This window comes from Lagopus leucura, unplaced genomic scaffold (assembly GCF_019238085.1).
Source record: "Lagopus leucura isolate 7727_CA_CO unplaced genomic scaffold, USGS_WTPT01 Super-Scaffold_100004, whole genome shotgun sequence".
NCBI classification, from domain to species: Eukaryota; Metazoa; Chordata; class Aves; order Galliformes; family Phasianidae; genus Lagopus; species Lagopus leucura.
Genome location: NW_024962264.1, coordinates 40,583,044 through 40,600,070, shown reverse-complemented (window position 1 = coordinate 40,600,070; position 17,027 = coordinate 40,583,044). Strand labels below are relative to the sequence as shown.

The 17,027-nt window shown below is 39.6% G+C and overlaps 1 protein-coding gene across 1 annotated transcript; it reads left to right on the top strand.

The window, feature by feature from the left end:
• Positions 1-36: 36 nt before the first annotated feature.
• SLC9B2 (solute carrier family 9 member B2) lies at positions 37-16,875 on the top strand. The gene is made up of 12 exons (XM_042872248.1): positions 37-124; positions 2,213-2,309; positions 3,601-3,784; positions 5,109-5,279; positions 7,537-7,679; positions 9,483-9,610; positions 10,459-10,634; positions 11,174-11,280; positions 12,376-12,525; positions 14,680-14,788; positions 14,977-15,113; positions 16,106-16,875. The coding sequence occupies exons 2-12, from the start codon at positions 2,223-2,225 to the stop codon at positions 16,343-16,345; spliced, it is 1,632 nt and encodes a 543-aa protein (XP_042728182.1). The 5' UTR covers positions 37-124; positions 2,213-2,222; the 3' UTR covers positions 16,346-16,875.
• Positions 16,876-17,027: the final 152 nt, after the last annotated feature.

Here is a 17,027-nt window from a genome sequence, read left to right as displayed (position 1 = left end):
GGAGGAGCCAGAGCTGGCAGCGGGCTGCTCCTGCTGCCGGGCGTGGTGGAGCGCATCGCCATCTCGGCGTGTTGGAGAGGCTGCGCGGGAACATGGGATCGCTCTGATTCCCGCCGCTCCACAGGTAAGCCCAGGCTGCAGGAGGAGAGGTGGGAGCCGCGCAGGGAGGAAGCGGGCTGGGGAGGCGGGGAAGGACGTTGCATCAGGGTGCGCTTACGCCTTCTGGGTGACGGGTGGTTGGGGCTGACGCTTTGCTTTAATGCTGGCCGTTAGTGGCTCTTGGCAGAGCCTGCGGCACTTCGTGTGCATGCACAGAATAGCGCTAACAGTCACCAGGGCAATAGAGCTAAAAATATCGGCAAGCACATGCTGCCCATCAGTCATCTTTGGAGCTTCGCTTTCCCTCTCTTTTGAATTCCTTCCTATTCAAAACAAATAAAATAAGAAGGTCTAACAACAGCTGTAATAAAAAAGCTTTTCTTCTTTCGTGCCAAGGGAGGTACATTTCGGAGGGCTGTAGTGAAATAAGCATGTTGCTGGCTGGTTTCCAGTTTTCACAGTGTGGGCCTAATGGAGTATGAATTCTGTTCCACCTTTCTTCAGTCCATCTGATTTTATTTGCAAAGAAATCTGTCCAGAGGAAATTTATAAAACAAAAACCAAGGCTGAAGGTCTGTCACACAGCAAACAAGGGCAGGCTCACGCTGTCTGAGACATTCATTTCTACCTTGGAAAAATCCCCGCTAAGCAGATTTCCTTTTGCAGTCTTTTCTTTCCTTTACTCTGTTGTAAACAGTGTGTGCCGGCCCTGAAGTTGTTGGGAGGTGGGCTCCTCTTCCTTGTGCGTATCAATGTATTTCACATCTACAGGTGTCTGACCCTGAGAACTAGGATCATCTCCCATGCAAACACGTATGAGAACAATCTATTTTATCCCTTACCCATCCAGCACACGCACATCTTTCAAAATTAGAGTGACGTACAGATACCATGGGGAGAGATACCAAAACCATTACACTAGAACGCATTGATACTGTTTTTCTGTATTCTTTCTGTATGTCTTAGCTGTGTCAAGCCAGTTTCATACCAGAACAGCTCAAACAAAATTAACCAAGTGTTAAAATAGCCCCTACCTTTGTTCAAGGCATCAATCTTTTGCAGATCTCAAAGATATTATGAACTGAAGGCTTGATAATGGTGAGAATCAGGTCTCTGACTTGCTTCCAGTAATTCAGCAAGGAGGGAATTTTTTGGCTCAAATGTTTTGGCACAACTTGAGTGGCTTATGGGGCCTGAGAAATGGACTTCAAGAAAAGTACTGTTACCACTGGTGTGGAGTTACTGTGACAATGCGACCAAGTCTTGTGAGTGTAACTCTTACTGACACGGACTTGTGGAATTGTAGTAAATTTTCACACACGCGCACACAAAACATTTAGTACATTGACGTATCAGCAGAAATTGACTAGTTAGAGCAAATACAATGATGATTATCTGCATTCAACTCGAGAATTTTCCACTCTTAAGAATGATCTCTGTGGCTTATGAGCAATAACAAAGAGCTGTTTTTTCTTAGTCTTGCCCAAGAATAAGTTGGGTGTATCTTAGATCTCTAGTCAAGCAAACATTTTGTTTCTGAGATACTCAATCAGTGTATTTGAATGGTGATGCCTAACAGAACTATCTCCTTGAAAATTTCACTAAAAATCAAGCAGGATCTGATCAGATTTTTAGCTGGGAAGAAAGTGTCTCTTGTGGGTATGCTGTAGAAACTACACTTACTATCTATATGAAATGGTCACTTGCCTTACCACGTGCACACGTTTTGTGACACTTTCAGAGCTTGTGGTCCTGGCAAGAGGTATTGGCAGTAAGTGATTTTTCTCTTGTTCTTACAGAAGACATAAATATATAGATGTATATTACAGCCATGCTCTCACAGAGTGCGTAACATGTTTGCGCAAATCACAGTGATTCTAAAACTTACATTTTTTTTAGTGCTTGACTTTGCAAACAATACTATTTTTTTTATTAGCTTCGGTGTTTTGTCTTATATATAGCATATGCAGGCATGCAAAGGATGTTAAATTTCAAACAGGGCTTTGAGGGCTTTTTTACATTAATATTAATAATAATATTACAGGAAAGCGTTGCCTCTGGAAAATGCTGTTACCTGTTTCTCTAAGTTTTCTACCTCTATTGCATTCATTAGCTTTGCCACAATGGTGAAGGAAGATACGGTGAATGAAGATTCTGAACCATCAGTATGTGAGAGAAATGGCATGATTCCCATGCATGAGAAAAGTGAGGTAATTAATTAGCATTTCAAATTGCAGCTTTATTTAGAAGAATCTTTCTCTTTCCTTGCTGAATCCACCAAAATGCTGAACAGAATGTGGAGAGAAATTTCCTCTGTGAGAATTTGTCATAATAAACATTCTGTTTTGAAAACTGCATTAAGTTAGATAAGTGTATGATACTGACACAAGACAAGTACTTTGTGGTGTATCCGTATATATATGGGAAGCTGGTGATCACAGGATAGGAAACCAAGTAATCCCGTGCTTGAAAGCTCACAAGATTTGATGTTCCAACTGTGACTATGAGTAAGGGATATATATATATATGCATATATATATATAAAAGATAGAAAAATAATGGGAAATGTGGAACTGCTACTGGATGAAGGCCAAACCGCAGCATGGGCGAGAGTTCCATGTCCACGCTATGACAATGGGCTGACACAAAGATGAATAATTTTAGAGGAAGAAAGATGATTAATTTCTTAAAAATAAGGACCCTTAAATGAAGGGAGACGCATATCCAAAAATGGTCAAAAAGGATATTGGTTATGAATTCCGATATGTAGATGAATTAATATAAAAGAGCAGCTTTAAAAAACTCTGTGCCTCGAGAAGCCATTATTCAAGGAAGAATCTGCCAGGGTAACATTTCTTCTTTTCTACCTCAACTTACCAGCTTGAGCCTTGCTACTATGGATCGTGTGAGTAATGTTTGCACTGCCATCTGCACTGTTTCTTTCATTTTTGTATAATCACAAGTGGGTTTGATTGTTTTGGTTCAAGGCTTTGTAGTAGAAGTTAATTACAAGTTACATTAAAGATAGTGCCTCACTCAGATGATGCAAAGTGTTACTTCATTGTAGAATCCACTGCAGAAGCAGAAACGTATCGAACTGTGGAAAAATGTTGATGAATGTTTGGCTCACACACAAGACGAACTGGGCACAGTTCATTAATGATGTTTTTTCATCAAATACCCTGCTGTTGTTGCTGAACAAGTGCTCTGCACATAGGTGCAGGAGCTTTCACAGAAATGGATTTAAAAGCAGTAAATAAATGAATGACCTGCAGTCTTTCATATGCACAACTTTCTGCCGTATGAAAACAGACTCGTAGCAGAAAATGCCAAATCCAACACAAAGCTCTAATCTTTCTTGTAGTCAGCAGTTGTTTAGTTAATGTTGTCCATCAGTAGACAGGATGCATCCAGCGTATTGCGACCGATTGCAGGTATGTTGTATGTCACTGCAAATGCATACTGAGCCTCTTCTGAGATAATTTCATTGTTTCCATTTAGGAGGGGTCAACAGTAGATGCCAAAGGTGCTGATGGGAATATACAAACAGAAGAAACTGCTCTATTGAATCACTCAGCTCAGCAGCCTCCAGAACCGATACCAGGGTCTTCAGCACCTGCAGGAACGTGGAGGCAAATATTTGCTTGTCCTCCTCAGGGTTTACTGTCTCGAATAGTAACAAATGGTAAGTAAGAAAAAGACAATGCAAAATGTTTAGTTAAACTGAGTAGAAGGAAGGCTTCCTAATTCTCATAGTTTTGGTGTGAATATACTGAGACGGTTATAAAGAGAGTGCATTTTCCACAAACTCGATGGCTTTCCGTTGAATTAAGGCACCAAAAATGAGACTTTGCAGTAATAACTTCTTCTGTACTTAATATCCTAGGCTTGCAAAGCCAAGATTCGTAACTCCAAGGCAAATTGACTCATTCTATTTAAGATAAGCTCCCAGAACAGAATGCCCAGCTAACCAGCTATTTCAGGCTTTTCCAAACATAAGATATTTTTTGTGGCTTTGCTTCCACAGCCTTCATTCTCTCTCGCTTGTGATTCTTAGACATTACGTTTGGAAAACTAACAGTCTGTAGCTAAAGATATAGAAAATCATTCTATATTCTATTCTATTTTCATGTGATTACAAGAAGGGCAATTTATTCAACAAGTTTTTTCTTCTGCTTTGCTCTTCTGCCTTTATGTTTATTCATGCCTGTTCTTGTTGTGTTAGTGTAGGAACAGATTTGGGAAACTGGAAAGAGTGTACTATTTTCACATATTTTATAATATTTTCAGATATTTTTGTAATACTTTTCAGGAGCTTTCCCTCTTTGTTTTCTGTGTTAATTTATACTACCTTAGGCTGCCCAGAGACATGACGTTCAGATTTTTGTCTCCCAGGGATGCACAAACATATCTAGCAAAAAAATGATATGTTAATGAAAACAGAACTGCAGTCATTAGCTCAAAGACGTATCAGGCACAGCAGGTTCCTGCTGCAGTTTTTACTTAGCTGAAGGAAGATAGCACAAATGCAAGATGAGTACTGGTGAAAATCTTTGCTAAAAGCCTGGGACCTGTTAAATGCTTTCCACAGTGGCCTTTGGTTTACTCAGTCTTTTTTGGTCCCTAATGATTTTCCTGTTACTGTTTTCTAAAGTGTCTCAGCGTCTATGAAATCAGAAATAGGCTTAAGGAGTGTCAAATATTAAACAGTGTTACGATTAATATTATAATTAATTATATTAAAAATATATTAAATATATATTATATATTAATATAATATGTAAGTATAAATATATTAATATAATATAATATAAATATATAAAAATAATATTAAATATATTAATATATTAAAATTAATAATACGAAAATATAATGATTTTTAAGGTACAGAACTTTTATTTCTGCGATTTAATGGTACCTTAACAGAAAAAGAAATGTGACCTAATATTGAAATTGGTTCTCTATTTGTTGGAAATGATTAGATATTAATATTTCTTGTCCTGTTCCAGTTGCCGCTGTGGTCTTGGTTTGGGCTGTGGTTTGGTCCATCACTGGGCCCGAATGTCTCCCAGGTGGAAACCTGTTTGGAATTTTGTGTCTTTATTTTTTTGCTGTCATTGGAGGTAAAATTTTTGGACTCATTAAAATAGGAACACTGCCACCCCTCCCTGCTCTTCTGGGTAAGATGCCCTTCCTTCTTTTCTTCCTGTGTGGTTGTGGTGTTTTAACAGTCGGGGGACACCTGCAGATTGGGCATGGTTGGATTAGGAACGTGCACATTTATAACGCCCAAATTTGCCACTTTTTCATGTGACTTGTTTGTGGTCCTTGTGGAGAAGTTAGAAAACTCCCCCAGGCTAGCTCAGGTGAAACTACCTATATGTTCCTAAGGCTCCTCCTCCCCTTAGTTTTTTTTTGGCTATCATTAGTATGATATTATGAAGTACTTTGATGCCAAAGTAGCTGAAAAAGGTGGTCCCTTTGTTATGCTGAGCCTATACATGAGTCGAGCTGTTGATGCAGAGAAAACTTCAAGGCAGAGCAGGCTGCAAATGCCTCCTGTAGTGCCTTGAAGTGATAAATAACTTGCTATTATTAACTGTTACTGTAGTCTCTCACAGTGGGCCCTCTGACAGGAGAAGGGCTGGATGGCTTTGTTTGCAGCACTGTTTGGGCAGTGTGCGTATTCATGTACTGCTGTGTTCCACAGGTGAGAACAGATTCAAACAAGAGGGAGGGAAGTTTTGCATGTAGCATGGCTGCCCACAGTAATACAGGCTTTACAAAAGCAGGGCCCTTAATAAGTAAACACCTTAAAAAAAATCAGAGTCATATAGAATCATAGAATGGCTTGAGTTGGAAGGGACCTCAAGGATCACCAAGTTCCAAAATCTGACCATTTGGGTTCTGCTTTCTTCAATTCAATCCATATCTAAAAGTTGAGTTGAGCGTGAAGCTGCTTGCCTGAGTGAAACTTAAGCATGATGGTGTATGTGTGGTGAGTTGCTTAGGTTTGAGTTAATTGTTCAGATCCGTGGTCTTTGAGGAAAACTGAGCAATCTAGAGACAGAAGAAGAAACACACTATGTCTTTGAATAATCTTTACACTAAGAGTGTAAGTCTCGTACTCTTGTGTAGGAACTCTTGAATTCATTTCTGCTAGGTGCACTGTGGCTCGTTCAGCTCTGTGCACCTTATAGTGAGCCTCTATGTGAGGAAGGGGGAAGGATGTGGCTGCAGAAATGGTCACGTATTATATTTTAGATACACATTAGAGGTTCTGCTGGCAACATGGAGCAGAATGATGAGGGTATCTTTTAAGCCACGTGGTGTATTTTTTCTCTGATAAGCAATCTTCTAGATCGGGGTAGTTCCAGTCAATGGATTTCTCACATGCACAAAAAAAGTGCAAAGAGCCACATGATCATTAACATAAATGTCACAAGGGACTGCAGACTAATTATGCCACTTTTTTTCTTCTTTTTTTAATTTTTTTTTTCCGGGAAGGGGTGGGCAGAGCAGTGTGTTACAGGATGAACCAACTCTGCAGCCAAGGCTTACAGGCAAACACGCCAAGCTGTGCCCAACCTGAGCACAGTGTTTACTTTTCATCTTTTTTGGTTTCTGGTTTATTAACATGGTTAATATGAAATTACACCACAAAAAAATGTATCTTTGAATCATGGGGACCTACAACGAGTCTTTACAGAACTATAGTTACCATGTCTGTACTTTTCTGTATCTCTAGTTCTGATAGCTTTGAAGAAAATCCCTGATTAATCTACTTTGCTAATATTTGCAAAAGGTTGGATCTTGCAGTTAGCTCAAATAGAGGATAAGTGCAAGTTCCTGTTATTTCCCCTGCTTTCTCCTTTGCTTAAAAGTTGAATTGCCTGAGCATTTTAAGATGTCCAAATTAGACCATGACTAGATGATTTAGATTAGATGTTCCAGTGACCTCAGCATTATGGTTCGTGTGATACCTGCACTTCTGACAGGATTTTTTAAAAACCATTTCCAACTTATGAGAGGAATACTTAATATTAGATTACCCTCCTCTTTTCATATTAAAAAAAAAAAAAAAAAGTTAACAAAAAATATATCTTTAAAGGTCCAGAGGTGGTTTTGTTCATGGTAAGCATGACCTGCAGCTGGTGAACAAAGTAGAATTCTGTCATTTCTTGTTTGAGTTGTGTTTCAGCATCTCACAGATTGGCTCATTGGTGACCTGGTATGTTCTAGACCTCTTCCATTGCTTTAAACATCTTAATCTTCTCACATTCCCATCTTTAAAACAAGGCTAATGATAACAGAGCAGGAGTTGTTTTGTTGTCTCTTAGAAATACATCCTATTGTGTCAGGTTTTTAAAATTCAAGATAAACTTCTACTGCAGTCAAATATATCATTTGACTGTGGTTTGTTTGCTTTCATTGAAGGGATGCTTCTTGCTGGTTTTCTCATCCGAAATACCCCGTTTGTTAGTGACATTGTCCAGATAAATCTGCGCTGGTCTGCCGCACTGAGGAATATTGCTCTTTCAATTATCCTGACCCGAGCAGGACTTGGTCTAGATCCAAAGGTATGGCACCAGCTACTATGTGAGGCAAAGTATGACACTGATTCTGTTAAAAAATATTGGACTGTTTGGTCTTAGAAGATTTGAAAATCAGAGCATTACAAAAAGCACAGTTCCTGCTGTGTAGTCACATGTTAATCAACGTTGTCAGGTAGATCTGTAGTGTTGATGAGCAGTCAAAAAAGTATCTGAAGAAAACTGATCTTATGACTATGTATCCTCCATATCCTAAAGAAATTTCCTGAATTTTGTGAGCAGGGCATATGGAGACGTGCGTTCTATCATAGTCTGTCAGGAAGAGTTTATACTGCCTAGCAATATCCCTGTCAGTTTACTGTGACGAACTAAAACAAGTAAGGAATGGAATCCATATCCCAGAAGGAGCATGCTGTTTGTGCTGGCACAAATCAGACAAACAAAAATCTTCTTTGTCTTTTTTGCTATTCTATTTTCTCTTTCTATAATCATTGTACGTTTTATGCAAATGTGTTAATCCTGAAGATGATTCTGCCTGTACTACAGAAGCAGTGTTTCACATCACTGTGAAGCCCATAACAGTTCTGTGAACAGAATAGTTTTCTTCAACGCACGGTAAACTTCATATTCCCTCAATTAATTATTGTGATGTTTGCTTGATCAAAATCAACTGTCTGAAATAAAGCTGTACCATACTTACCCCTGTCTAAATGACTGTTTAAAGCTTATATAAAATTTAGTGTAGGGATAGCTAGCTCAGGTGAATAAATCTGATTTTCTTACCCAAGATGAAAATTACAGTGTTTCCAGTTTTCAGATTTTTAGAAAAATAGGTTTGGTCACTCTTGAACAAGCGATTTTCCTAAGTATACTATTTGTCCTTTTTATGAAGGTATTGACACTTGTACTGACACTTGTATTAGCACAGCCTGTGTGTTGTGCCCAGTTCGGTGAGAATGTTTTTCTTTCTACTCTGCATTTTTTTTGGCCAGAGGAACTTCATCTCTGTCTCATTTGTCTCCCATGTGGCAATCGAAGCTGTCATTTGGACTCCATATGTAGCAGTGCTTTGATGTGCTTACAACTGTTCCTTGTGTAGCTGAAGCTGTGAAGACAGATGCCAGTTGCTCTAGTGATTCTTAGCCCTAATTATGCTGGGATAAACTGCAACTTGTTTTTATCCATGTCAAAATTAGGGACTTGTCCTGGCAGAATCATGTTCAGGATAAACTAATAAAAGCTACTTTTACAAGCAAATACTCTCTTTTAGTGAAGTTTTTGGGTAGAAGTTGCAGAGGCAGGTAGAATTTAATCTACTCTGGATATCAAGTGAGAAACAGCTCAAAGTAGTGCATGGCTTCTTTCTCCAACTTTATGTAGCTCTACGTAACAATTTTCTGATTTGTTGAGACTTTGGAATTATTTCTGGGTTGCTTATGCAACTTGTGGGATGATAGCAAAACCTTCTGTGGACAGTGAAAACTACGTCAAGCAACTGTGGGTGAGATAGCTGCGGTGAGAGTGCACTTTTCAAATGAACTGTAGTTACCTCAGCCACTCTAGAGCTGTTTGCTCTGCACAAGAAGCCAAAGTGTGTGGGAACCTCATTTAACACAAATTTGTTGGGTTTCACTGCCACACATGCAATTTTATATCCAAATCCACTTCTGCTTGAGCCTATCTCTGGCATAAGCCATGTAAAACTGTCATATCCTGTACTGCAACTTAGAGGGAATTATTTTAATAAATGATGTCAGGTCATAAAAGTTATTGCTCTCTATGAAGCCAGAGGTACTGGTACTAATGGCTGAATTTGCTTTTATGTTGTAGGCTCTTAGGAAGCTCAAAGCAGTCTGCTTGCGGCTTTCTTTTGGACCATGCCTCTCGGAAACATGCACAGCTGCTGTTTTTGCCTATTTACTCATGCATTTGCCATGGCAGTGGGGATTTATATTAGGGTAATGTACCATCTTTTCTCCTATATGACTTTTTTGTTACAGCTAGATGATCCACATGCAGTTAGTTCTCTGCCAAGCAGGCACCTTAAGCTGTTCCTAGCCCCTGTGGCTGTTTGCTTACCATTCATGTCTGGCTCTGTAGCTAATTTAAAGGTCACATTTCCAGATGTAGAGAAGTACTTGTATCTTTGCTCTTCTCTGACTGTGATCTGGGCACTTACAGAAGGAAGAAAGATGGTGCAATCCCTGGATCTTTAGCCACAAGGCAGAGGGCTTTTAGGGACAGAAAATGATACCACAAGTTTGTGCTGGAATGCAGAATTTCCGCTTTGAGAAATTTATACAGAACAGTCTTCCTACCACAAGTTGAAAATAAGGACATGGTATGTTACACTGTGGCGTAATATCCTTGAAGAGGAAACTTTTTCCATCTAGCTTCTATCTAAACTGGTGGACTCAGTTCCAGACTGTATACTAGAAGGAGATAAATGAACTTCTCTCCTGCCACACGCTGAATTTTGAGTAGGAACTCACAACTCATGAGCATCTAGACCAGGTTCCTAAAGCGGGTAGTCAAGGCATGTATCAGAGAGAACTGGCCTGCAGTGTAGAATCAATTCTTAGCCTGTGGAGCCTTTGATTTTTAATATTATTTTGGTGAACAGGAAGTAAGAGGTGATTGTGGATCTGCAGGGAAATATCCATGCTTGTAATTAGGAAGGAGAGGTAAGGATATTTTATGTGCAGGTCTGTGTAGTTCAAATTTAGAAGAAGGGAGATCATAATGTTTTGAAGCTTTTCAGTTTAGTGCTTGCTATTTAAGAGAGGCTGAAACCCTGTGTTTTCAGTTTTGTTCTAGGTGCAGTCTCTCCTGCTGTTGTAGTTCCCTCAATGCTGATCTTACAAGCTGGGGGATATGGAGTGGAGAAAGGTGTCCCAACTTTGCTAATGGCAGCTGGAAGCATTGATGACATTCTGGCTATTACAGGCTTCAACACTTGCCTTGGGATGGCTTTCTCTTCTGGTATGCGAGTTAATCTGTAGGTGGTGACAACCAGAACAAACTGTGATGTTTTGAGGAATGTATGCTTTGTTATGATTGACTGGTTTGTATCTTAATGACAGCTCCTCATGAAGTTTAGATATGGAGTTCAGTATGGACAGAGAAGTTACCCATGATCAAAAGTGTTGGTGTAACTTCATTTACTCTGAGGTGTGGATCACAGCTTTCAGAAAACAGTTTTGTTTTTTTTCCATAACTGCCATGTCCAGCTCCCTTGTGCCCAGTATAAATGGTCTCAAGTATCCCTGGGTTTGACAGTGCTCTAGCAGTGCTTTTTTTTTCCCTGACTTCCTTGGCACACTTTCTTGGCATAAGCAAAGAGTTGCACAAAAGTTGCACTTTCCAGTTCTTGCAGGCTCATGGGTTCTCTCCTGAGGCCCTTCCCCTTTGTAATTTAGAGCAGAGACCATACTGAAATCATTCTCATAGATATACAGTGTGGTTTGTGAGTGAAGGTTCTGCTTTAGGGTAACTGAACACACTTCTCTTTTGCCAAATAGGTTCCACTCTGTACAATGTGCTCCAAGGAGTGCTGGAGGTTGCTGTTGGCATAGCAGCTGGTGGGATTCTGGGAGTGTTCGTTCGGTATTTCCCAAGCCATGATCAGGTTAAAAAAAAAGTTTTTGTTTAAAATTGCGCTATGTAAGATATTCTTTGTTTATAAATGCCATTTTTATATGATTCATTTTCAAACTTCGTATGACACCTTTTGTGAGAAAGCAGTGTACAGCTCTAACAGCTTCTAAATTGCAAAGCCTACAAAGCAAGGAAGTGTTTTAAGGATGATTGTTTGTGTACTGCAACAATAGCAGTGTATGATCTCACAGTCCTTCCTGATGGAGAGCCTGGAACCCCGTTCACAATCCTGTACCCACAAGTGGTAGAGGTGTTGGAAATGCTCACGTGGAAAGGGAAAAGGATCTGATGCCTATTGAGTAGTATGAGTAGAATAATGATTGATTGAATTGATGTGCAACATATTTACCTCCACTCATTTTTAATCTTTACCCTACTGGAAACATCTTAGAAATGTGCAGATCACACACTTGGGATACTATCAACACTAATTAGAATGGTGCTTTCATTAATAATTAAGCTTATATAAAGTGGTAGATGAATTTACTATCAAGGGTAACTACACAAACAAAATTGTAGAAGAAAGCATATAGTCTGGATACTGAAATCAATTTGAACAACAGCTATTGCCATCAGTGGCACCAAATTTTCTTATTAAATAACATGGAAATGCGGCACAGAAATCAACTGATAACTAGACATGGGAAACACTTACAGAGATATAACTGCTGTGAAACTGCCTTTGTCCTTAAAAACACTTAGTGGCAATGATCTAACCCCTCCTTGGACAAGCTCCGGCTCTTCATGGTAGAGGTCCTGTTATCATAGCCCAGAAGCAGGAAGGTTAGAATAGAGCATCATATTCCTTGTTATGCAAAAAGTGTTTTGGCAGTAAGATTTTGGATGGGCAGAGGAGAAGAAATATTGACATTTCAGAACTATAGTTTGCTAGGAATTAGTGTCCCAAAGAACTCCTTAACTCAACTGCATAGTTCAAGTCTCAAACAAAAGTTTTGATTCCTCCACAATGGTACCCTCTGTTCCCTTCAAATTAGTAGATGTAAACATTCGCCGTTTCCAGACATAAATTTACTTTTTTTTTGTTTCTTTCTTTGCTTGCTTGCAGGCATCTCTGTCATGGAAGAGATCATATTTTGTGCTTGGACTGTCCATGTTTGCTGTTTTTGGCAGTGTCTATTTTGGCTTCCCTGGATCAGGAGGGCTCTGCACATTAGTCCTAGCTTTTATTGCTGGCGTGGGATGGTCCGAGGAAAAGGTGAATGTTTATGCACAACATACCAGAACTCCTTTGATTGCACAGCTTAGCAGAAGTTTGGATTTCCACCAGGAGTGGCAGTGGCCCATTTATGTAGATTCATGGGAAGTACAGATTATGAAAATAAACGTAGAACTGTTCCTAATCTTTAGTGTAATGGAAAGTTACCATGTATGTGGATGAAGTAACGTTATACTGACAGTAAAATGCTCATGAGCTTCTCTCAAACATCAGTACAATACCTTTTAAGCCCTGTAAAGGAAGGTTAGTTGTCATGGCACTTGATGAGGAATCTAAAGCTTAGTCCCAGCTCTGTGACAGTCTCTGTAACCTTACACAGTCATTTAAAGGTAAGTTTTAATTACAGATGTCCAAATACAGTTCTGAACATGGCCTCAATATCCTGAGCTTTTGTTCCCTGTGATTTTTAGGGGGTGAAATAGAAAGCAGTAATTAACCATTTTATTGCTTTCCCCAAATCGTAGCAAGTATATTCTGCATAACCAGAGAGCAGGGTGCCCACACTAAGTGGTGATACAAAGCTGTACAGAAACCATACAAAAGACTGTCTCTAAGCCACTTTCTTTTAGCTATGAAGCCTGTTTCTTACTATTTTTGCCCTGCTGATTTTCTGTATCTTGGTATGTCTCACTGCCCCTTTTCTTGATACCATCTGCACTTAATGTTTGAGGGCGATTTTCCTTTTCATATCTGTAGCCTTGCAGCATGCAGTAATAGAAGGGAGGAGGAAGGAAAGAGGACCGGATATGTTATTATTCCCATCTAGAACCTGACCTCAGTACGATCTCTCCATCTGTTAAAATAACAAATAAGAAACCATGGTTTCTATTTAAAATACTACATTGTTGTCCAGTTTTAAAAGAGGGGAAACTTGAGACTTGAAATAGTTAAAAACTTTAAAGCTCATAAAGCTCACTGTTGAAGGCTTTTAAGCCACTTCTGAAGGAGAGTCCTTACAAAAGCGTATGCAGTCCGTAACTACCTACTTAGTTTAAATTCTTTTGATCAGTAGGAGAGGCTGCTTGATGATGATTTCAAACACCTTAGCTCTTTTTATCAGATGCAGCCAGAGAGATCTACTTACTGAATACTCAGTGTTACCAACATTTTCCTGCTGAGCCTCACAAAGGCCACTGGTGCTGTCTCTGGTGGAAGTGAACAAATAGCATCAGCAGAGAACAAGGGCATTGTACCTGTTGCTGAAGTAGTTAAATGAGAAGTAAATATCTGGAAAGAATTTTATTATTTTTTTTAAAAGAAAGCAGAGTAAGTTAGCAGGGAGAAGTGAGGCAAATAAAAAAGTTTACAGGTCTGTGTGTTTCCACCTCATTCTCTTTAAGGTTATGTAAGGTTTTGTATTGCAGTTATCTCACTGTTCCATTGATAGAAGAGCCAGAGGTGCTGCCATGTTGAATGGTCAGTCCAGAGAGAACATGAGGGACGGTACACACCTGGGCTATGCATCCTCACACACTGCAGCCTGCATGTTCATCTGCTATTGCTATTGCAGAACCCACTTCTTTTAAAAAGTGGTGTTAGAGATGCTACATATACCTCTTCAACTAAGTGGAAGATTCCTGTTTACTTTGGCAGCAGGTTGCTTTAGGAAAAGTGCTAGGTGTAAACTTCAAGCACAAAGAGAGAAGATGGTTTTGCAGTCATACAGTAATCACACAGAGACATTCAGCATTTTTCATTAATAAGAGATTTCAGGCTTACCCAATCTAGCTCCTGCTCATGTGGAAATTGGTTTCTACCTGAGTGTGGTGCAAGTAGACATTACTGAAACTTTTCAGAGTCTGACTCTGCTCAAGTACAAATGGAACAACTCTGAGCGTGCAATTCCCAAAAGCTAATCAGTTTCATTGCAAAACTTTTGAAATTGCATCTTCCTAAACTGTGAAAATCAATTGTGTTTTATTTTCATTCTCTAGGCTACAGATTGCTTTAGTATTAGATCAAAGTTCACCATAAACTAGGAGTCTAAAAAACAATTCTGGAATGTATTTATGATAAATTTTCATTTTGTCGTTTGATTAATTAAATGTGTCTGCTTTGGTTGCTGCTGTTTGGGTTGTTTTGTGTATGTGTATGAATTGATGGATTTTTTTTTAATTATTATTACTATTGCAGAGGGAAGTAGAAAAAATTGTTGCCATTGCTTGGAATATCTTTCAACCTTTTCTTTTTGGTTTGATCGGAGCCGAAGTATCTGTTACATCTCTCAGGCCTGAAACTGTTGGTAAGATCTGTCACTAGTTATTTTATTTCTAGCTTCCAAAGAATCTCCAGAAAGAAATCTTAAGTAAAGCAGTATGGCTGACAAAAAACCAACATACTGGAATCACTGTAAAGCTGTGACTTTAGAAGGCTTTTTTCCCTCAGGCACCTATGCACAAAAATAGTGAGAAGCACTTGTCTTTGTTTCAGGGCTCTGTGTAGCTACACTGGGTATTGCCCTAGTTGTGCGAATCGTTGCGACGTTCCTGATGGTGTGTTTTGCTGGGTTTAATTTCAAGGAGAAAGTATTTGTCTCACTGGCGTGGATTCCCAAAGCCACTGTCCAGGTAAAACAGCCCAACATCATTTTCATTCCAGGCTAGATCTATAGTCTTTAGCAAAGCTCTTCTTCACTAGCACACCTTAAACAGGGAGAGGGTTGGGTCCCTGTTAACAGCAGTGTGATATGTGGACAGTTCATATTCTGGACTGCCCTGTCTTAAGTCTGCTTGAAAAGGCCATGGGGGACCTGCCATGGGAGGGTTTTTAGCTTGCATCCTGGGTCATACTCCCAATAATAATGGTGAATGTACATGTAAATACTTAATCACAGAATAACTATTTATCAGTTTCTGCAGATTATTGTGTCTTTTACATCCAGATTTTGAGAACTCTTGAAGTCTGAAAGTGTTTCTCTCTAATACCACATAAAGTGTTCACCGACACAGTTGCACTTGAGGCTCAGAATGGGTTTTTATTTCATGGTTGTTCTAATAACGGCTGGCCTGACAGGCTTATTGCTAGAGAAGCCTCAGGCTGGTTGCATTCTTGCTCAGTGATTGTTACATCACCTGGACTTTGCCTCAAAAGCATGGTAGTTTGTAAGCAGAAGTTAATAATAGGAACAGGCAGAGATTACTGCAAGAATTGTGAACTAATCTTTGCAAAGCTGCTATGCATTGACTGCTGTCAGGACACATTCTCAAGGTATGGGATTTTAACAGCTCCAATATGCAGTGTGCTGGCCTATTTCATTAATTACACGTTCTCTGGAAATGGATAACATGTCAGCTAAGCCACACTCCGCCACACTCCTCACCAGAGGGAGCCACTCAGATTGACTCACTTGCCTAGGAAATTCAGATAGCCAAGTGGAAATTGTTCATATAGGGCTGATAGAACCCTTACTTTTTTGTATACTGCCTAGAAACTAAGGAGCTTGAATAAATTACACATTTTGAATTTATGTTAAGCATAGACTGATGATTAGTCCCTTTTTTTTCCTGTTTCACTGAGGAAGATTCCTTCCTACATTTCAGCAATCCTTTCTCTCCTATAGGCTGCAATAGGTTCCCTTGCCCTGGATACAGCAAGAAGTCATCAGGATGAGCAACTGGAAAAGTATGGAATGGATGTACTAACAGTAGCTTTCTTGGCTATCTTAATCACTGCTCCCATTGGAGCCTTAGTTATTGGTTTGGCAGGGCCCAGACTTTTGCAGAAGTCTCAGACAAAACACGACGAAAATGAGGAAGGTGCTGTGGCTGGAGAAGAGCCAGAGGACTGTGAGCCTTCGTAAGACAGGCGTTTATGGGAATGTGGTCCTTCAGCTCTTACACTTCTGTTAAGTAAACATTTTGTGTCTGTAATCTTTCTGGACAAAACCGAAACAAGTGTCGGATGTACTACTATTTTAAAAGCAGGTCTGGTGGAGTTTTACAAAATATTTTTTTGTATTGGTGGTGCCTTAAGAGATGAACTAGGTAAATATACAGCAAATAGGCTGACCAGGCAGTGAGTCACTCCAAAGTTAGCAATCATCAATTACTAAAAACGTGTGGGTGTGAGGCCAGGGAGAGGATGAGAATTGTTCAGTTATGGAGTGGATCAGTAGGTGGATGAACAAAAGAAAATGGAGACGGATGTGATAGCTTCTTGATGGTTAAAACTGGACTGTAAGATGACAAGTTCAGCGGCTCAAAGAATGCAACAACTGAATTAGGACTGTTGACACACAGTGAACAAATCCTGCCACAGATCTCACAGAGGGAGATGGTTCCCTCTCCTTCCTCATTCAGTTTTGAAAACCTGCCTTTTTCCATTGCTGTTCTTTCACACGTTCCTTTGTACCTTCAAGGGACTGTCGGTTCTGGTCATGGCAAGAAGCAGCAAGCAGTGCTTATGTGCTGAAAGAGACAGTTCCAGTGAGGCTGTGGTAATAAAGGAGTACCCGGTGAAAAGAACCAAGCTTGAAAATAAGA